A 23113-nucleotide genomic window follows, 5' to 3' on the forward strand; every position below is an offset into this window, starting at 1 on the left:
CCACCACTAGTTTAAATGCACTTTGGAAGCAATTTGAAGCCATGCAAAGATAGAGTACTTTAAACACTTGAACTAGATACCAACATAGAAACTCCAGAAGAGTTAAGCAGCCAATGAAGAAAGTGAAGGATTTGAACAGTTCCAACCACAGGAATTATGTACCTCCAATGCAGCGATTAGAAAACCTGCAAATACAGCAGAACTGAAACTGAGAACAGAGCCTTGCATAGGCTGACTTCACCATCCTGACAGAAGAACCCCTCTGCTGGTTTGTTTTAAATGGATAAATCCTTCCATTAAATATATTAGCTACATTGTCATTTTAACCAGAGAGCAACCAATATCTCCCTGATTACAGGAAAATCCACACAGCTCATTAACCATGTAACTACTTTTATTGCCATAATCCTGACCACTAGAAATCAAGATGCATCTCTCAATCAGACTTGTTTCACTGTGGTTTCATGAATCCAGAATATGTCTATCTAAATCAAATTGATCTAAAATTTGGACTAAAGACAGGAGAAGTTTAATTCAGATGAATACATACTGGTTGCCAGAAAGCCACATATTCACAGCAAGTTTTTCTTTAAGAACAAATCTTACAGTTTTGTAGCCAAACTGTGCAGTACCTGTCTGACCATGAGCCTACGCCTCCAAAGAATTCAACATTTTGTCTTTCTCCAGTGGTGTGCAGGTGGTTAAATGCCAAAAAATATCTTGCACGTGACCAGATCAGCTGGAAACCACTCAGTTACATACATAGAAAGTGCTCTTCTTGAGATACTTTTTTGCACAACAAACTCCTCTACCCTTGCTCTCTGTCAAGAAAGGTGATCTGTGCACGCTCTCACATCTCGCCCCTCCATCCCATCCAACTGCAGCACACACGGTCCATTACACTGTTGGCCAGCGTGCTGCGCTGTGCCACCCCACTCAAAATAAAGCACACACATCCCTCAGGCAAACTTCTCTGCTTAATGCTCCATCTCAGATACTTCAAACTCTTTTTCTAACAGCCCTGCAAAACCCTGAGCAGAGGGGCTTAGCCCACCCTGAGCCTGATGGAATCCACCTTAACTTGATGTCATTGTATTTCCTTCTATAAACTTCGTTAACAAAACAAGCCATATTCCAACAAGAAAAATACCTAGGGAAAGAAACCTTTCCAAGTCTAAATAAAAGCATGAAGGCCCTAAGTAAGGAAGTATTTATTAAAGCCCCCACACTGGCATGAATTTCAATTCATGTAAGGTACAGTTACTGAGACCAATTGGGAGTAAGATCAAAACAGTAACAGAAACTTGGGTATTTGCATATCTTCAAATTCTTTTAAGTATCATCAATACATCATTCTTTTAAAAGTACCTGCAACAGATATCTGCCATAAATTAAAAACTACAAAAAGTAAAACTGTGATTCTTATTTTAAATTTGCCTCATAGAGAATATTTATTAATTGCACTTGTAAAACATATTGCTAACAAGCCTCTGCCACACAAAGTATTTAATATCCATGCAAAATTTACTACTTTCATCAAAGAAAAACTAAAATACACCTCCTAAAAATACACTAAAGCCATATGACAAAAACTACACATTGTTTGCATATGACAAACATTACAATCTTTAAAAGAATATATAAATACTTCAGACTGACTATGAATCTTGGAATTTTATGCATTTACTTGGAAGGGCTAACACAGTCATAGCAGCAGTTGTGGGATGCCTAGAAAATCTGTCAAAATTTCTCATTTATAGTCACTATTGCACTTTCCATACTCTAAAGACTGATTACAAGTTTAAGTCTGGTTTTTAAGGAAAAAAAGTCCTGCTTCAGTGGAAGAATGACCACATCAAAGACAGTCATTATGTTCTCACAAAGACAGCTTTCTTAATGAAAGGAATTAAGAAGAATACTTAATCTGAATAAATTTATTGCCCAAGACTAAATGTATTACCCAGGATTAATGTAGTTAACTTGAAACAGAATTACCTTTTTTTCTTTTCCTACTATTATAAGTACACTCTTGAAAATGTCTTTATTTTGTAATTGCAGATGACCTTTCACAGTCTCAAGTCTGTTTTTTAAAGGCAGTACTGTATTTGAAATATCAGTTGCACAACAAAAGAAATTCTAATATTTGGATACAAAGTTTTCTCTGGCAAACTGAAGCTGCCCTTTCTAAACCAGGAACTCCTTGTGGGATTCCAAACCTTGTCAGCCACCACACAGTGCTGTAAGGGCCACCAATACCCAAGCTGGTGATTAGCACCATAGAGGCTGCATCACTGTGTGAACACCTGACAAATAACTGGGCATCCGAGGGATGAAAACCCTACAATTTAGCAGTTAGAAGCAAAGTTCCTAATAGCAACAAAAGAGTAATTAGGGCTTTAAAAGAAATGCTATTCTTAGCATAGAACACTATTTCGGTCAGTCTACACTAGTTGAAATCTGAGTTTTATTCTAGCAAAACTACTAAACCATTTTGTGTTTTGGAACCAAACTAATCCAGTTTTCAGGCTCAAGATCCATAACTTAGGTATAGAGCTAAAGTTTATTTCTACCAGTTGCTTTCATCAGTTTCCAAAACATTCTGAATTTTGAACAAGTATGAAAATGCATTAATATATTGTACATATTTGAAAGTTACTGGTTTTGCTCAGAAGTAGACTTCTAACAAACACCGAACTCAAAGGTAACAGAGTTTGAAACTCAACCTTTACTTTTTATTGTATCTCACATAAACCCCATACCAAAGAGTAGCTGGAAACCATAGTCCAGATACTTCTCACTGCTTTGTGTCCTGCTGAGCACCCAAAAGCCAGGTGAAGTGCCATACTGCTGGCACCCAGCGAACACCACAGCCTCACTGCCGACCTTATTAAGGCAATACCCTGCTGGTTTCTCCTGAGGAAGCCCTTATTCATTCATTACAGTTACACAAGCAACAAAGAGTTCACTGCTCAGAGGGTTTTGAAGAAACCAAAATTGGCTCCTCCAATGGGACCATTCCCATCATTCAGATCAGTAGACACACTGCATGTGATGGACTATGAATACAGATGACTTGTAGCTATTAACACATCTTGGAGAGCTCCCCGTAATCTTTGAATAAATTTGCATGTATTGTCATTGATTTGGATTGGTCTGTAGGAAAGGACAACCATAGCATCAGCTTAGATAGCAATTCTAGTATCTAAAATCAGACATGCATTAACTACCAAAAAATTCATAAATGACTCTTGGGAAAATGGGATCCATGCAACATCAGAAACAGCTGAGGAAGTTGTAAAATAAAGACAATTTAACAAACAGACCCAGGACAATTTGCATGTGATGAAGCCCAGATCCAACATCTAAAGGAAGTAAACTCCAATGTTCATGTATTAATTAAGAAGAAATAAATCATGGTTTGCTCTGTTTCTTTTTTAGTACTACCAAGACAAGGTTTCTGGATAAGAGAGGAAAGCTTGAGGCTTTTAACCACATTGCACTGGATGGGAATGGGCAATAAAAAGAGTGAGCCATCAATCTTACCCTGCCCTTGGGCCACCATTGCTGCCAGGCTGCAAAGCCCAAGCCATGATGCATATACCCAGTTCTTCAGCTCCACTTAGTTCCAATAAACAGGGTTTCTGAGACCTCCTGCAACCATTTCCTGTGTGTCATTCCTGCACAATCTACAGCAACACATTTTTCCCAGTGTTAGTCTTGAAGGCCAGCTGAAATTTCCTATTGTTTCTGGATACTCCAGCCAGGCTGCAGAGGGGAAGGTTTGGTATGCAGAGTCTACCTCTACTTCATCAATAGCTCTAATTCACAAACGTTTCTGGATGCAATTACAGGCAACTGGAAATCAGTACAGTGAGCCAAGACAGATGCAGTGTTCACACTGTTCTGAAAGACAAGCAGCAGAATAAGATTTCCCTTGTCAATCCTGAAATAATACAGCATAGTGGAATGGCACAGGGTTGAAGGGTACATTGCAGTTCCGCTACTTCCAATAAAGATATTAGTGGGGTAGGGAGAGAGGTCTGTGCATCTTTGGGGCACACCTTTAAATGACACAGGAAATAGAAGGATGCTTAGTACAGAAGGAGGTAATAATGTATTCTGCATTTTTGGTTCTATTTCATGTTAGGTTTTGGGATTTTTTTTTTTTTTAAATAGCATGTAATCTGGGGTGCCACTAGGCATGATGTAAGAGAGCTCATTATGACAGCTCCAGAAGAGGTAATATTCTTTTGCTTACTAAAATTGGTCTGTTCTCTCAATAATCAAAACACAGGTTCATCTATCCTCTGCAGAGGCAACAGCAGTCTCATTTGGCTCCCCTCGGCTTTCAGTTTTTGAGCTTACTCTTCTGTGGACTCCTGCACCCCACAAACCTTTCCTTAAGATGCCAGGCACATTCTCTTTTAAAAACATATCTCATTTTGCTCACAAATGTGATTGCTCTTGCATTATTTTAACCTAGGTTCCCCTACACTTCCAGAATGTTGCCAATTACAGATGAAAAACACGTCCCCCCCTTTATAATTTACTAGTTAGCAACAGATGTCCTTCACCAGAATTGTTACCTTTTTTAATCATTTGTTTTTTTCACAGAGTAGGATGCTACTTGTTACCACAGAACAGCTGAAGAACACATGATGTTATTTCATGATGCAAACTAGTCTAAGGAAAATAGTTCTGAATTGCAAAGTTAAAACTAAATAAAAGTTCTGTCCTTCTCTATGGCATATTAATTTTTTTTTTTAAGAATATATGACAACCTTGAAAAAAGAACATCTTTTAACTACAACTGGTGCTGAATTGACTCTGGCAGAAGGTAAGACAGAACTCCTGCAACATTCAACTCCGTTAAAATCCATACACATATAAGAGATCTGTGAGCAGAAAGAAAAACAGCTGGTGAAGTCTTTTTGTATCAAATCAATCTTTCCTCACACCAGTAAGTCACATGATCACATAACTGTTCCACTCTACTCTGTAAGCTTTAAATTAATTCTGAGCCCCCAAAACCATTTCACAGAAAATTCTATAATCACTAAAATGATCACATAGAGACAAATGATGGGAAACATACTCAGTTATTCATAGCAACTACAGCTGATATATGACATTTTGTACACAGCCTGTTACAACTGAACATGAAAGACTGTAATACCACCTAATTTTTGCTTAATAAAATCCACAATTTTTATTTATTTCATATAGCAACAGAATATGTAGATTTTATATCCTATCTCATATATCCCAAAGCAGGAGGGGTTTCAAGTAGAATCTGCACAGTTTTTTCAGAGCATAACCAATTCTTCATAATTCCAGTTCTTTGAAGTCATTTTGTTTCTCGTTCAAATTCATCTCTTAGCTGGCAGAGTATTCAACAAATGCATCAATCATCAATAGCCAGACCAAAGAAATAATTATTTTTCAGCTAGGTACAGAGCTTTAGATGATAGTATCTACAGTAGTTTTAAACACTTCAGCATAAGAGATTCCTGGTTTAAGACCCCAACAACTGAGCATCTGCTAGTCACAAAGAGACTCATAGTCATTGTTCACATTCTGCTAAACAGTTCCAAATAAAACAGATCTATAATTGGAAAATAATTTTTCATTTCAATGTTGACCATGCTTCCTCATTCACCAGACAGATAACCATTGAGGATTGAGAGTACATCTCCATGTGGGGGAGAACCTGCAGATTAAAGCCAGTGTTTCTGAATACAAGGAACTGACCTCATCTTATCTGATCAATGTGATTGGAACCCTTCTTATCTTTCTGTTTTGAAAGTTCTTCTCCTTTCCCAGGGGGTTGGGTTTTTTGAGTAATTCTGCACAATGTCAGCCATGCAGTGTCACAGGATGGGATCAACCATGAGGAAGGAACAAAGATACTTTAGGACAACTGCTATCAATAGTTGCTTTGCTACTATGAGTAGTAACATAGACAATTTATCAAAATCTTCACTTGCTGTTAGAAATGAAAAAAAAAATGGGCACATCAAAAAACATAAATCATCTCTTCTCAGCATTAGGATATTTAATATGCCAACATTCAGAGAAATAGTCTAATACATTTTGATAGCAAAAGGGATCCACATTTTTGTATCAAAAACGTTATACAGAACAGTTTACAAAAGCAGAAGGGAAAAAACCCTAACAAAGAAATCTTCCTGTACATAAATCAGGCTTTAAAATTCAAATTCTAAGCAAAATCCAAATCCACAGTCCAAGTTTTAATCGGCAGTAACTTTAGCAAATTAATTATTTAAAGATCCTACAGTTCTGAAAAATGCTGGAGGCTTACATTTAGGTCTTCTGCAAATAAGAGAAGAATTTAAGAGGGAAAAGAAAAATGTTGAAGGGGTTAAATAAAAAAAAGCAACTCCAAAATATACAGAGATCTAAAGGATTTCCTTTTCTTGTGCCAGGCATGTGAAATGCACATTTCACTACTACTGTAACAGATGTTCCAAGTTCTCATGTATTCTTGAAGTATAATTTTCCAATTCATTGCAGCATCTTATAGAAATGAAATGGCAAAAGTAAGCATTCATTTCCTGAAACTAGAGTTCAAATACTGATTAGGTCAGAAATGAAGTGAAACAGCTCAGTCCTACAAGATAACCCACCTCCTGTACCTTATGTCAATGTCCATCCCTTCAGCAGGAGCGGACACACCTAAACACCTCCTAAGGTCAGAGCTTGTGTTCACTGAGAATAGAAAGTTACAAATCTAATTCTTGCTGAGAAATCTGATTTCAACTGCAAAAATATCTTAAAAATATAGCATAATTTCAAATTTCAGATTAGCCGAAGCACGTGGAAGGCATCAACCAAAATTAGTGTTGAAGAACACCAGCTCCTATTCTATTGGAGACACACAAGAGTACTTTGGCTATCTAGAAAACAAAACCAAAGTATCATGAAGCTACAGTTAAATTTTGGTGAATTTCTCTTGCTTTTCTAGCTGCTGGCCATTTTGCAAGTGGGTGATTTCTCCTTTTTTTAAATTTTAAACTTATCTCCACAGAGAAATTCAACATCTGTCAAGAAAGATGGAGTTGCCGAAGTCTTACAGCCTAACTAAACACTATTTCTGTGTCTGGCACCAATTTTTTTAATGATCATCTTTTCAGTGAAACTGAGCATGCAATTAAAAAACCTAATCACACTACTAAGACTTTTTAGACAAATTAGCTTTTTTAGTGTTAAGTATTTAAAGTGAGTTTAGGAACAATATTAGTCAAATGCAACTTAAAATTGTCAATTAGGTTTTAAAAAAGCAAAACAGAATAGTGCTTTTGCACAACAAAGAAAAGCAATATAATTCTGGATATTTGTTGGTTTAGGCTTAAGGTTTTTTCCTACAATTAAGGTTATTGTAAATTAGGCTTTCTCTAGGCATATTTTAAAGTCCAAAACATATCTATTCACTTCTTCAAACTATATTAATCCTCTTGAATGTTCATTCCCTGGGCTGCTGCTACCTGTGTTCACCAGAAACAGCTTCTCTGCACAACATCCTGGAAAAATTCTTCATCTTATTGTGATACAACTTTGTTTACAAAACAAACCAGGACACATTTGCCCTCCCTTTGGAAACATTTTGGCTGTGGAGGCTCCAAAAAAAAAAAAACAAGGCACAGAGGGCCTTGGTCATTGGTGAAACCCCAACAGCTGAATTCAAGTGGTGAAAGGAAAGCACAGCTCCTGAAGACAGGGCCAGGCTCTGCTTGGAGCAGGTAATGCAAAAGCAACGTGGAGCACCCAAACCCCACACCCAGCAGCACCATCACACACGACCTAAATAGCACTTGGGGGGTTTAAAGCAAAGCACAGGGGCAGCAGCTGCACTGACATCCCCCAGCATAACTCAGCAGTTTGGCCTTTCAGCGCGAGGAGAAGGGACATTTGCTTCCAAGTCACTGCTGAAACAGGCCAAGGAACAAGACTGAGTAATGGCAAAACATCCCTCCTCACGGACAGTTCTATAGGAACTACAGCCACATCAACACACAGAGTTTATGCTGTGCACATCTCAGGGTCGGTTTTCTGTCAATGAGGCTTTGTCAACACAATTATGCAAAAGATGAAAAACCAGTACAAAGCAAGAAGAGAGTCCAAATGTTTTTAATGTTTTTCCAGTAACTGCCATGACATCTTTAAAATAGAAACAGATGTAACTTGTATTTGAGGGGTTCCCCCAAAAGCCTGATATTGAAGCCAACACTGTACAAAGCTTTGTGGTAAATTTCATTAAATAACAGGTCAATTTGATGGCCTACCACCACCATATTACCTTGCACAGAGTGCCAGCAGAAACTGCACTGCTTTAGTAGAAATTTCCTCAAACGCACACCATATTTGCTAAATATAACCTCAGTAACTTTAAAATAAAAATCAAGAAGAAGAAATGAATGTATTTTTAAAATTAATTTAATCTAAAATTTGTTGGAAAATAACTTCACCAAATTAAAACCTAAATTTTTTAAGACTGTTCAAACATAATTTCTTATTTATTTCCACTATGAGGTGGGTTTAGGAGAACATAATTCTCCTAATTAAAAGTAATTCAGATTTTTTTTTTATTGCTTAAGAATGATACATATGCATAAAAAGGAAACACACCCAAACAAAAAAAAAAGCACTTTTGGAAATTACCAATTCTAGGAGTCATAAAAGCTGAACAAAATTTAAACATTTTTTCTGTCTTTATTCTAACAGAAGATAACTGCAGGGGTCAGTCCACAGAGCTTTTATTCTTCCTTATTGTGAGCTCACATGCCCAACAGCAGTAAAGAGGAGATACACATGTCAAGGACAGATTTTATTTCATAGGTACAAGCCTAGGAAAAACTGGAGGTCATTAATTTTCACCAGTAAGAATGAATACTAAGGACTCACCACGAGGTAAGGACAAAACACCTGTTTTACTACAAGTTTGTGGTAAAATTGGAGGCATTTCAAAGCTGAGAGAACTTTTGCTTGCAGAATGGGGCATGATGGCAGGGGAGGAGAAGGTTTCTGCTGTGTAGTCCTGGGAGAATGCACAGCCTGGAATGACATTCTTAAACCTACAACCACTGATTAAACATTGTCTTAAGGCAAAAATTCTAAACAATGCGCTTAAGCATGCATTACAGTTTGTAGCTAAGTTATTATCTGCAATAAACTGATAACCATTCATTAACTTCTGAGCATAGGAGACAACTAGCAAGTTATTTCATGCCTCAAAGAATTTACAACAAAAGGGAGGCAAACACACAGTGCAGGTGACTTTGTACTGGGAAAATAAAATGAATATTTAAAAATGCCATTACCTTCAAGCTGTAGAATGGATTGACATGGAGATGTTCCAACAAATGCATTTATAAAATTGATTCTGAATCCTTATGTGTTATAAGCAGAAAAGCAAGTATAGTTTTTCAATTAATATCAAACAGCTATTAGTAAAGTACTTTCTAGTGGAAATTAATTTTAATATTAAGGCCTATATGAACAAGTACCAAATACATGCTTCACAAGTAACCCTAACTACAAGGGTCATAAAATAGTATGGGTACAGACAGATACAGCCTGCAAGACTCCATGGGGGGAGGTTAAAAAGAAGATATGAACATTAAAAATTAATAAGTCTACAGCGCAGTGGTTCTGAACACACATATTCCCAAAGTCACAACTTCCAAGGCAATCTCTAAGGACAAGATCTTTGGCTCCACAGTAATTTCTAATGCACTTGGGCGTTCTGTAAATTATTTCATCTGCCTCAAAGCAGATTAGGGGAAGGAAAGCTGCAGCAGTGACCAGAGCCCTGTGTCAGCTCCCCACAAAAAAAGCCAAACATCGCTGCATTCTGTGCACACCAAACACTGACATTGCTGAGAGCTACTTGTTCAAAGACAAAATATGTCCTTTAATAATTCAACTCCCCCTGAGACTCAAGACAAGATAAGAGGCTAACACCAACTTTGAAACAGGATATTCAGAACTGCAGGTAACATCCATGTTCATTGGTACAGACCGCGATACACCTGATGTGCTTTTCTACCAACCACCCCGATGGCAGGATGAAAACAGCCCCAGGCTCTCCAGCCACATGCCTTGCACTGAGGCTTTCATCTCACAGCCCTCCTGACCAAATAAAAGACAACTTTCTACTGCCTAGCTCTAAATCCAGCTGCCTCCACACCAGTTTGCCAAGTTCATAGAGATCTTTTCAATTTTAAAAAAAAAATTGTCTATTCAAACCATTTTTACCCTCTCCATAAGATGTTTTTCAACTTTTGGAAATTGAAATCTTGTACAGAAATTATCAACCTCTTCCCAGTCCTGTATTTTCTTTGTCATTTAAAAAAATGTTCCCATGAGTCACACACAGAGTTATAGCCATGTAACTTTCCAGGGAAAACTAGGACTTCAGATCTCACCTTTCCAAATCTGAGATTTTTACACAAAAATCAGAAAGCATTTTTCATAGGTTTTCATGCCATAAAGAGATTGTTAACTTCAGCTTCCATCTGCTAATTTTTTTCTTTGTTGTGGTAATTGATTTATACTAGAATATCATTCATAGCAGACAACTACTTTAAAAAACTGTTGTGTTCTTCCCTTTTGATCAGTTTTCCCCAGAAATAGTTAATATCTCTTCTGCTATGAGCAGCTCTCCAGGTTATGTCTCCTGAGTCCATTTCAAGTAAACAATTTCTCACACTGACATTTTCTTTAGTCTGTTGTAATTCACATTCCACTGGCCTCTGCAGTTCCATCTATGGTATCAGTTAAGCAGCATTTTTTTTTCCCACACAAAAACTTTCTTTTTGCCAAGGACAAGCAAGTTTCACAGCTTTTGAAACTGAAAGGAATAATCATAATATCCAGCAAATTTCATGGGCCATAAAGTTTTGCATGGCAAAGCTTTCGGCTCTGGCACAATTAGGATGTATTTTACCAATTTTAAAAAGCCATGTTAATTCCAAGTATACTCATAAATCTGTTGGTGTTGGACTGTTTCCTAGTGGTACTATTAAATTTATAGCAGATATGCTTTCAGCTGCCTATAATCACTTTTAAGACTCTTCAAGTGGGTTAAGGCCAAATATTGCCCTTAAGGTGATATAGAAACATACAATTTAAATAATTTTTTTTGACACCCTATCTTCTAAATACATGGGTGACTGCAATAAACCTCAAACCTCTCTCAAACAGGTAATCTAGGAAAGACCTTAAATTTAACCAACAAAAGAAAGTCTCTAATCCTCCAATTCTGTATCTGAACTGCAAGGTTATCCTTCATATGTTGTGCTCCTCATACATGCATTAATATATACACATCAGCTGACAGTATCTTTAGTTTTATACATGAGCAAGACATTTAACAAAAGAGGTGAGCGCAGCCATTCTTTGATTTTATTGACTCCTCCTCTCCTAAGCTGTGTCCAATGTCCATGTAGAAGAAAGGAGAAAAATGACAACCAGTCCTTGCAAGTGGGTTGTGACAAGTAATGTGACATGTATTATTGCAAAGGGAATTTCTAAAAATGCAGTGAACAGCATCAGAGAATGATAAATGCTTCCTGAAATACCAAAAAAAAAAAAAAAAAAAAAACAAAAAAAAAAAAAAAAAACAACCAAACACCACCAAAATAAAATCTTGAAAACTCCAGTAGCTTCCTAATCAATGAAAAATTAGTTGAATATATAATTTGGCACACACACATACCAAATTCCACACATTCACTTATTTTTTATCCTAAATTCTATAAGGGGCATTAACTCAGCACTAATGACTCCAACCTGTGTCATATTTTATATACATGTAACAGGATTCTCCTGTCAATACACTTTCCAATAGAAACATGAACCCAGTAAAACAGCCCCATGCCGAATTTTCACAAAGTTTTCAGATGGGTCTTATTATTTTGCATAAAACACTCAGCAAGTTTGTACCCCTTACAGAATTTCATTTAAAACTGAATTTAAGTAGTTTTGACATATCAGAACACAGAATAAAGCAGTAATCACATAAAACAGTCAGTGCAATTCAATCAAAATTACTGCCGAAGCAGCAAAGGGTATTAATTGGCAGCAAAACCCACATATAAGAAGCACACAGACTGACTACATGTCTAATAAAATACTAGATATCCACTGGAAGTGGCAAGATTAACTTCTTTCAGCACTGGGTTGCTAACTAAGAGCCTCTATAACTTTTCTGCTATTTTTATACCTGTCACTCTTTTTTTAGTGCTCATCAGCACAATTAATCTACTTTCTTAGCCACAGAAAAGGACATTCTATAGTAAGAGATACTTACCTAAGTATGATGTGCTTATTTTGTGGAAGAAAACCAAAATTAAAACAAACAAACAGAAGAGCCAAAATAATACTGTAAAGGCTCTTACTGGTGATAAAATACACTTCATTGCTGTATCTGTTTTACACCTGATACTATACATATCTTGTGTGGATTGCTGCACAGCCTCTTTCTCCTGGGGCAAAGGCTTCAGATAAATCAATCATCACATACTGAGTTTCATACAGTGTTTCAAGAAATTGTTTCTATGGCTATTCCACCTGTTGTGCAGGAATATCAACTACTATGACTGTTTTAATATGACAGGTGGATAAAATCCATAAATAGCTGAATAGCCAGTCTCATTTGCTAAACCAACATAGATGCTTATGACTATAAATCTCTGAAGTGGTTTTCTCTCCCACTTCATTTTTTGTTTTAAATCTTTCAATCTGTTTTTGCTTTTTCAGAAATCTGGACTAAGATACTTTCAACAGCTGGAGGACTTGGAGTCAATATACCACAGAAATCAAAGCCAGCTACACAAAGTACAAACCCACAGCAACATTCACTCAATTCTTAAAATATGTGTATCCAGAGTTTGAGCAAAAAAAATCTTAACTTTTTTCCAAATGAAATTAAAGTGTAGTGTACTAGCCTGGCATAAACTTTCTCATCCCATCCAATATTCAATAAAGATTTCAAACACAATGATCTGCAAGGTGGAATTTATTTCTCACACACAAGGTACATAGAAATGGAGGAGATAAAATTTATGAGACATACTTTTATACACAGCAAGTCTTCCTTGGTATGCCACTTATCTCAGAAGGAGTAGCAGGCTCTACTTCTGTGATGGAAAACAGCCATCAACCCACAAAAAGAAAAGGGTCATAGTTTATCTTATCAGGGAGGAGTAGTTAACACAACAGGGAATGAAAGGGAAAATAAAAACAAACAAACACCACAAAAACACAAACAAACAAGAAAGCCTCCACCAAGATAGCACTCCAGTTTGAACCTTTATGTTAAAGTGAGCTGCTTTCAAGCTCTTGACCAATAAATAAAAAGAAGTTTCTGCTCAAGAAGCACAAAATACACTGAATAAGTATTTTACCCTGAGAAACACAGTTTATTTCACACTCAGTATTTCCTGAGACAAATCCCTCCTCCCTGAGGACCATTCTTCACTAAACATCTCAACTTCTTTCTCCCTATTCTATCATGCTCCTTCCCACTACCAAGAATGTCATCACCAAAGAGGTTGTCTTTTCAGGTCACCAGTGCACACTCCAAGCAGTTCAATTAGACATTTGAATTACATTGTATATATGAGCCATATTTGGGTGAATTGTAAGAAGAGGTTTACAGTTTGTAAGACTGATTTTACTTCCTCTTTTTATTTAGTGATGATCTTTTACTCCTTTTCTGCACTTCTACATCTTCTGTGATTCTGAGATCATAACCACTCCTAATCACACCCTCATAAGTAGTGATCAACACACTTGGCTTTTTTGCTTCAAATGCTTAAACCGGATGACACAGGCAGCACACAAACACTACATGAACAGCCAGGGCAAGCCTGCCCTGAGTGAAGCCAAAATTATGTTTCCTACCTTATAAGAAATAGACGGACTGACTACATGATTGAAACATGCCTTGGTAAAGAAATGAGGGTGGGGTATCACGGTCCAGGACTAGGCTGGATTACAAGGCAGAAAATGTTGCCCTCAACACTAACAAGCCAGTCAATCCTGCACATCTGAAAGCCCTACTTCTCCTAAAGACATCCATAAGAGCTCAGAAATGCTTCTAACCGTCCTTCTTGGAGTTTCATCTTTAGCTACAGCAGACTAAAGGCCAGCTACTATCAGACTGCACAGCCCTGACCATCAGACCTTGACCCCTGTTCAATGGTCGCCTCAGCTCTATTTCCCCAGCAATAAGCTGATTCAAGGGCACTAACACTTTTCTACTTTGGTAGAGTACGTTTTCTGCCAGTTCATTTCTCTGCACCAGTTTATCATAGGCCATATGAGCAGCAAAGTGCCAGATGAGAAGCAGAAGGGGCAAGCAGGAAGGAGAGCAAGGACTCAGGGGAGCCTTTCCAGCAGCTCCTAGCCAGCACATCAGGTAAGTTGTCAAGCAGATCCATAACCCACTTCAAAACATGAACAGCTGGGGCGGAGAGACATGCAGAAAATTCTATCAGCCTCACCCATCTAATTTAGGAAAACTCAAAACAGATGTTGCAACTGGTTCTGAAGACAAGATTCTTCAAGGGAAAACAGCATCATTCCATACAGGCAAAAGCACAGAGTAGCTTTTGAGGACACTTAGAGGAAGCAACCACTAACAATTCATGAATTCCAATACTTATGTGCAAGATATCAGTAACAGTTCTTAAAGAATTTAAACAATAAATTCCTAATGCAGTACAAAACTTTGAGCAATTTTCACATAATTAAAAACTTTGGGAAATATCTGGAACTAATTGTGTTGTTACATTACCTAGAGATTACCATATTTTAATCACTCATGTTTTTCCCTTCTAGTGCTGATTATAATTTTGTACTTGCACAATTAGAGTTCAACCTAAGGAAATGCATACTAAAGACAATCCAATCCACAAACTTATTTTCATCATTTTATCAATAACCACAAGCAAAGAGTATTTATGCATAGCATATTAATATTTTACAACTTTAATATTAGGGACTGCACCATGCAGAACAGAAATACAGTATCAGGTGTGCATTGCAGATACACAGCAAAACCTAAATTGAGTAAAATCCACAAGAATGCTACAACTTAAGTGGTCAGTCACAGCTTGACAGGACAACAATTTTGATACCATACTTTTCAAATTAAAGAGCAGTATAAGCAGGAAAATTATATACATAAAATCCCAACACAGTAATAGCTTTAGGGCCCTTTAAAGCATGTCTAAAATTTTCATTTTCCATGAATGACAGGTATGGCAATAAAAACTCTTGACCTGGGAGAATTTATTTTTAACAATGCCTCTCCCTTTTCTGTTTCTCCTGTTATTATCAGGAGCAGAGCCAGGTTGGCAGCAGCAGACATGAACAACAGTCTCAAGACCACAAGGCAGGGGAGGAAGGGAAGGAGATTAGCAGTGACCCATATATTACCTAAAGCAACCCCAGAGTATCCAAAGCAGTGAAGAGGCACCAATTGAAGGCCAAAATACTATGCAATGAAAGGAAGGGTTTACAGCTAACAGGACCTGAATTACATTCTCAAAACAAGCCTCCAGGATAAATAAACAGTTGGTCAAATGCACCTACCAAGGGATATTGCTAACAGTAACACACCAAACTCCTGACACACTAAAAGGAGCGCTGTGAGGGAAGTAAACCAAACCAACAGGCAGGCCAGGACAACAACTTAGGAATGCTATCCTGAATGCCAGAGCTTCCATCTTTCCCCTACTTCAACCTGACTCCAAACAGAAGGAATGGGAGATGGACATAATTTCTGCTCCAGACCTTCTCTGGACAGGACACTGAAGGAAAGCACAGTCCATGTCTCCACTCTCTCTCACAGAAGACTTTCTGGCAGCACGGGACAGCAGCCTGAAAGCCACTTCTATGGCTCCAGCTGGCATGAGGGCAGAACAAAAAACATTTCTATACTGCTCTTCATAAAGTTGCTTCAACAATACAGGACTAAGTTGAGATGGGGAAGGGAGAGTCTCTTCTAAGGAAAATGCTGCCTTTTTTCAGACAGCCATCCAGCTACAGAGAGAAATGTTACTGGTGGTGGTGTTCAATTTCTCAGGTCTTGGGAAACATTCTCACAAATGCACACAGTGCCTGAAATTATGATACTTTGTATAGCTTCTGTCTCACATATAATTTGTTTCACGTGCTTTGCTCTTAGTTCACGCTTCAGGTATTTCAAGAGTCAGTGTTGCAATTTCACCCCTAACTGTCAGGGTGCTCCGTCAAATTATAGCATATTATTCCCATGATTATCCTATCCTGGAAGCACAAAAACATAATTGCTCCTAATACTTACAATGTGATTAATAATATTTTTTATATTCCTCTACTCCATAAGAAGTTATGCATCTTGAAAACTACTGGAACTCTGTCTAGAATTTTGACTGGCACTGAAGAGACATCAAATACATCATATATCTCACATTTTTAAAAACCTTATTGACTTGGCACCAAGCCATGCTGACCAACTTTATTCATTTATATAATAAGTCTAAGAATTATATTCTTACATATCTTTAAGGAATTTTAAAACATTGTTCCATTCTATAAACAACCATGGAAATACAATATTCTACAGGAAGGAAAAATCCAAAACATCTTTTTATACAAGCAAACTATAAAACATCGACATTTGGATATTGTTTTATATTTAAAGAACTATAATACTTAACTATCTTCATTTAATGACAACTGATAAAAAGTTAAAAGTCAAAGAATGCATCATCAAGTATTCATTTTCCACACTCTAGAATCCCTGTAGAACAAAATATATGTATACGAGAACACCTAGAGCAACAAAACAGGGTGTTTTCAAGAAGTTAGCCTAAATTTAAATCTATTTCTGTATTAACCAGCAACAGAAGTAATTTTCAGATATAAATACAGAGGCAATGTAGCTTTTACAGCCTTGTGCATTACTCAAAGTCGCACATATGCTAAACATCACACAAAAAAGAGCATCCATCAGCTTGCACCTAATCACCCAGCAAAGCTGGAAGCAGCAGAACTCAGGGGCTGTGCTGAAAGAGACTCCCTGTTTGGGGCCTAAGGAAGCATCTTAGCTATTGGTGAATGACAGAACCTTCATGGAGAAACTCCCATTGCTGGAAAGCCAAAATAATGAGCTCCTCTCCCCTCTTGATCTCCCTGCTGCAGTGTGAAAGGGGTACACTTGAACAGCTAACAACCAGCTCTCCTCAGGCAGAACCACACAACTCTAAGCCACACAGGATCACAAAATCACAACCATCCCCCGGTCACTCTCTGAGTCAAATCCTGCTTCTCTCCACTTAAAAAATTCTATACCGTGGTTAAAACTTAACAGTATTTTTGTACCTTCGGGCTGCCAATAACTTTGACACTCCACATTCTAACAATAGTATGCCAACTTTCATGGAGATGAAATAACTCAATGTTGTCATAGAAGCAGTGATTGTATTAGTAGAAATAATAATAACAAAGCAGCCAAATTAAGAGTGTGTCAATGCTGAAGACAAGGACTGAACGTAAAGGTGTTTCCATTTGGCTTTTTTTAAATCAGGTGAAATCAAGGAAGGAGCAGACAATTTCTGTCCTGTGTTTAGTGTACTGTAATCACCCAACTATTCAGCTTGGTTATATTTCCCATACTGCAACAATGTTTGCAGTCTCATCTAGCTTATCACCACTCCTAACTTTTTTTTTTCCCTTTTTAAATACGTTTAAAAAACTTACAGTCATTCAAAAACACATTCATACTTCCCCTTAACCCACTTCCAGAGTCTGAACCTCTGACCTTACCCAAACAAGAAACACTAATGCCTTTTATTTCATAGTCTATACATAATGTTATTCATTACTTATTTTCATATATTCATTTCCCTAAAAGGTATAAATGTTAAAGCACTTTGAAATAGGGTGGTGCTCTCTTTCCCTACTTTTTCTGAGGCTCAGATTCTATAAAGTTTGCTTGCTTGCTCCTAAGTATCAACTAAGACTTAAATATTCTTGCAGTGGATTCTTCTAACTACAAGGCATCATAGAAATGTTTTGTGAAAAGCAAACAAACACCAAAGATATCACTGACTTTCACTTAATTTTGATACCCCATCTATAAAAAGCTGGGTATATCTTCAATTCAAAATCTGAGAGTCAAACCAACATTAAAGAGGTATTAAAGCATGGAAGAACCCATAAAGAAATTTTTTTTTCCTCTTACTAATTAGAAGTTATTTTCTGTTGCATTCCCAAGGAAATTGTTGGAAAAAGATGCTGGCCATTCAAATTTTGTCACGCTACAAATACTCTTCCAAAAGATGTACCATCACGCAAAACATCATGTTTTTCTCACACTGATTCCATAGAAATACACACTGCCACCACTCTATCAAAACTTGTATTTCAGAGCAAATCTTTATTATGTATCCTATTTCAGGGCAGGTTTTTTTATCATTTCTAACAGAATACCATTCAAACAGCTACACTATCGTATTAAACCATCTACAGCAGAGCATTTCAGCCCAGCCTTGTATAAAGAAAACCAACATGAACCTCTTCATTAGAAAACACAAGGTTCCATTTGAAATAAGAAATCACAAAAGGGGAGACAGTGACAAAAATCTGCCATCTGCACTACATACGACAGACCTAAAAACAATGACTGAAAAATTTATTGTCACTATAAAAACAGTACTAACAGCCCAGTAAAATGAGGAAGGGCTCAATCTTTCTACTATTAGATGCATTAAGTATATATATATATATGTATACGTGCATGTGTGTATATATATGTATGTTCTTGGATATAAATACTTCAGCACTTTAAATCCACAATAATATCCTCTTTAATTGAGGCAAGACTAAGCAGAACTACTGCACTATCTGTGCTTTCCTTTCTAAAACAGAGCAGCAAACTGCCCCCAACAGCCAACCTTACCCTGCTTTGGTACATCAGACCCTTGCTGTAGGACCCTGGCCCAGGTCACACAGTAAGTCAGCACTGCCACAAGCCTGTGACCCCAAATCCTGGCAAGACCACGCCGCCTCTCAGCAGGCAGTCGAGAAGGAAAATACTCGGCACTCCACTACCCATCTTCTAGTTCACCCAGCGCTTCTCATACAGCCTAAAACTGCATCAAACAATAATCACTACTACAAGCAGAGACAAAAGTACAGAATTACACATCTGTGTAAAGCCTCAAACATTAATTGCATCTATAAAAGGATTGCTAAAACACTAAATAAACGTCAAGAACTAGACTTTTTTTCAATTTGTGTTCCTGTACTGCCACCTAAAGATCAGAGTGAAAAACAGGAACAGTAGTGGACAACATGACTTATCTGTATTCCTGGAAGAGAACAGTAAGGTTTTTCTGATATCTCACTTTGAAAAAAGACCACACCAGATTCAACCAGATCAAAACCAGATTGATCAAACACTTCTATTTCACATCACAGTTCAGCAGTACTTTACCAATTGCCTAATTTCTATACATTTAGAAAAAAAAATCTCTGTATTTATGTATAGATATCCTTTAATTAGACAAATATCAGCTTGGACAGTCTTGATCTATAAACTCCCTCTAGCCACAGCATATTTTGCAAATGAAGACAGAGTGGTGGAAATATATTTTTCATTTCCTTATTTACTTTTTTTAATTTAACTGCTATCACTAATATAGGAAAAAAAAAAACAACAAAATCACAAATTAATAGCCCCTTATGATACAAGCTGGTAATACCATTACTTCTCCCAACAAAACATGCCCTTGTTACACACCTACATTCCAACACCTCAGATTCACTTTTATTCCACCTGTTGCTGCACTCAGCCTGTCCTCTGAAGTCTGCAGCCTCTCACAACTCCAAGCAGAAAATGTTCAATCACCACCCCGAAGGGCTCTGATGTCACAAGTCAGACTTCACCAACATAATAGCTAAAAATCTTTTGAGCTTGGTGTTTTGGGGCTTTTTTTTTAACAGGTTTTTGTTGAGTTTTTGGTTTGGTTGGGGTTTTGTTTGTTTTTTTTTTCAATATGCTGAAGATGCAAGATACAAGCATCACCTGGAGTAGACTGTCAATTTTTTCTTTGATTAAGTGAGACCCATATTCTCATGCCTGTAAGGGACATGAAGCCAATCACCTGGACTGTTTCTAAAAACAAAACTTCAAATATTTTCAAAATAACCCTCTTCCCCGGGTCAAAAAAAAAAAAAAAAAAAAAAAAAAAAGCGAATGAAAGCAAAGACCTAAAAAAGAAAAGTTAGCAGTATCGGATTTTACCGTCTCTCCTCCTCATGTCTTGGCAAGCAATTACACAGGGGTTTGGTTCATGTAGCAGTATATTTCAGGTACTAATACACAGATATTCCTTTAACAGCTCTGCCACAACCCAGCTTGCTGGGAAACCGCTCCAGTTTAAAATTCTCTTTTGTTCGTTTCCTTCTAAACAAACACAGAAAGTTACCATGTGTTTGTCAGTTTCCACTTGCAGGGGCACAAGTGAGGAAGGCAGCCATTTATTTACGGCACGTCTCCAAGCCACGCGCCCTTTATCGGCACACGCCAGCCCCGGGGACACGGAGCTCAGGGGGGCCGGGGTCCCCTCAGCTCTGCGGGCCCAGCTCCCCTCGGCCCCGAGCGGAGCCCGGACCCTGCCGGCACCGCCGGCCCGCGGGAACAGAGCATGGAGCGGCGGCACCGCACCGACAGCCCGGGAAACCTCCCCAGAATAGCAGCGCCCGGGAGGAGGCGATATCCTCAAAAAAGCCGCTTTAAAAAAAAAAAAAAAAAAAAACCTAGTTCAAAATAGCGGCAAGCCCCGCACCTCAGCCCTGGCAGCACATAGCCGCGGGACTCGGCAGAGGCGGCTCCTCGCTCTGGAGCACGCACCCCTTCCTTCCCGCCCCGCCAAGCAAAGCCGGATCCTCTCTGGAGCACACACCCCTTCCCTCCCCATCCCGCCCCGCCAGGCACAGCCGGCTGTTCTGCGGGCGCGCACTCCCGGCCCGCAGGCACAGCACAGCACAGCACAGCGCGGCCCCGCCCCGGCGGAAGGGGCGGCGCTGGCTGCGAGCGGCGCGTTCCCGCCGGTACCTGCGCAGGCAGCGCTCGCACACGCTGCCCAGCTGCTGCTTGCTGAGCACGTAGGCGAAGGGCACGTCGCGGTAGAGCAGCTCTCCGGGCCGCACGCTCCGGCGGGAGCGGAGGCCGCTGCCCTTGCCCGGGCTGTGGAACCGCTCCAGCGCCGCCGGCTCCATCCTGCCGCGCGCGCCGCCACCGGAGAGGAGAGCGCGGCCGCCCCGCCCGCCGGCACGTGACCGGGCGCGGCCGCCGCCATCTTAAATCAGGGCAAGGGCGGCCCCGCGGCGGGCAGGAGCCGGGATTGCGGGACACCCGGTTCTGGACCACACAGCCGCACCGATAGGCGCAGGGCAGCCCTTTGCCTGAAGGGGCAGCTAATAATGCATAACACAGAATGCAGGGTGGGTCAGGCTGGAAGGGACTACAGTGCGTCATCTGGCGGAACCTCCCTGCTCGAGCAGTTCCATCCCAGAGCGCCTTGCGCAGTAATGCGTCCAGAGGGATCTTGTGTATTTCCAATCACGGGGACTCCGCAGCCTCTCTGGACTGTCTGCTCCACTGCTCAGTCACCTGCACATGAAGTTTTTCTTCATGTTCGGGTGGAACTTCTGTGCATCAGTTTCTGCCCCCTGCTTCCTGTCCTATTGCTTGGCACCACTGAGCACAACCCAGCTCCATCCTCCAGGCACCCTCACTTTAGATATTTACACCCAAAATATTAAACAGTTTGGTTTACAAAGAAAGGGATATGATAATGATTCAGTCAAAAGACATCCCCAAAAAGGACATTATATTTGTGAGCTGGCATCTGGATGTATTTCTGGATCTTACTGTGATGTGAATACAGACTGGGCCAGTAGCTGCACCTGTGCTCTGGTGTTTCTCACTGAGAATGCACCCCATGCACCAGATTACTTTTTGTCAGAACCATGAGTTAGAGAGACCAGATAAATGACAACAGAAAAAGCAAAACTTGCAGAATTAAATAAGAATATTAATTTGAAATGCTGGTGCACAAAGCCTGGTGAATTAATTTGAAATGCTGGTGCACAAATGCTGGTGAAATAAGTGCTTTCTGTATGAGTCTGCATAACTTTCATACATTTACGAGATTACAGTCATGATGCAGGCTAAATGTGCTAAACTGCAGATCGACTTCGTCTGGTTTTCCTTACCATGCCTGTAGAGGGAGGTAGGGCTTGTGTTTTGGAAAGGAGTCTTCATTCGTGCTGTCAAAACACAGACATAGACCAAATAGTTCTGCCAAGCAGCTATGCTAAAACCACTCTGTTTTGGACTCAGTAACTATTATTTCAGTCTGCTATTGTTTTCATCCAAGTTGCAACAAGGTAAAGAGGAATGGCAACATGCATATCTAAAACACTGCTATTAGGAAGAACCAAGGTACCTAAACCCAGAGGATTCTCACAAAAAGTCTATCTTTGACATATGCTTAATGCTGCAATGATGTAATTCATTACCAAAAGAACTGACAGCAATCTAGCTGCTAGTGAAATCATTATGCATGTTACTATGCTTATCTTTAGCTCTTCTAGCAAATTTTTGAAATATGTTAAATTACAGTGATATTGTGAGTTTTTCTAGAATTAACCTTAGCAGTTATTAAAGTATTAGGCAATTAGGTCTATATTTGTCCTGTACATCTTCACCTGTTAAATGTTCTGCAGTTTCCTGTCTATGCTGTTGTAATTCCTAAGCACGCATCACCCAAAACCTGTACCAAAAATAAGCCCAGTAATAAGAGAAGTTAACATCTGCCTCTATTAGTGGATAAATTTAAGAATGGTCAAACAAAAAGCATGAACCTAAAGGCCTACCCATGAACTGCAAAAAGTGCACTCACGGAAGAGCTAATATAAATATACAATACCAGATGTAATTTTCATTATTTTCTCTTTTTTTCTTGGCAGGTTTTCTCACTTATATGTCCAGTAACACAAAAAAACCTCGCAAAGTACAAAAAACACATCT

At 38.8% G+C, this 23113-nt stretch overlaps 1 protein-coding gene across 2 annotated transcripts in view; it reads right to left on the minus strand.

Annotated features, from left to right (window-relative positions):
* The window catches only part of SMYD3 (SET and MYND domain containing 3), a 381051-nt gene extending 359748 nt beyond the window's left edge, over positions 1-21303 (minus strand). For both annotated transcript variants that reach the window (XM_058020608.1, XM_058020610.1), the window contains exon 1: positions 21134-21303. In XM_058020608.1, the coding sequence (XP_057876591.1) occupies positions 21134-21297 (164 nt within the window). In that variant the 5' untranslated portion in view covers positions 21298-21303. The remainder of the gene's footprint in view (positions 1-21133) is intronic.
* Positions 21304-23113: the final 1810 nt, after the last annotated feature.

Source organism: Melospiza georgiana, chromosome 3 (genome assembly GCF_028018845.1).
Source record: "Melospiza georgiana isolate bMelGeo1 chromosome 3, bMelGeo1.pri, whole genome shotgun sequence".
NCBI lineage: Eukaryota > Metazoa > Chordata > Aves > Passeriformes > Passerellidae > Melospiza > Melospiza georgiana.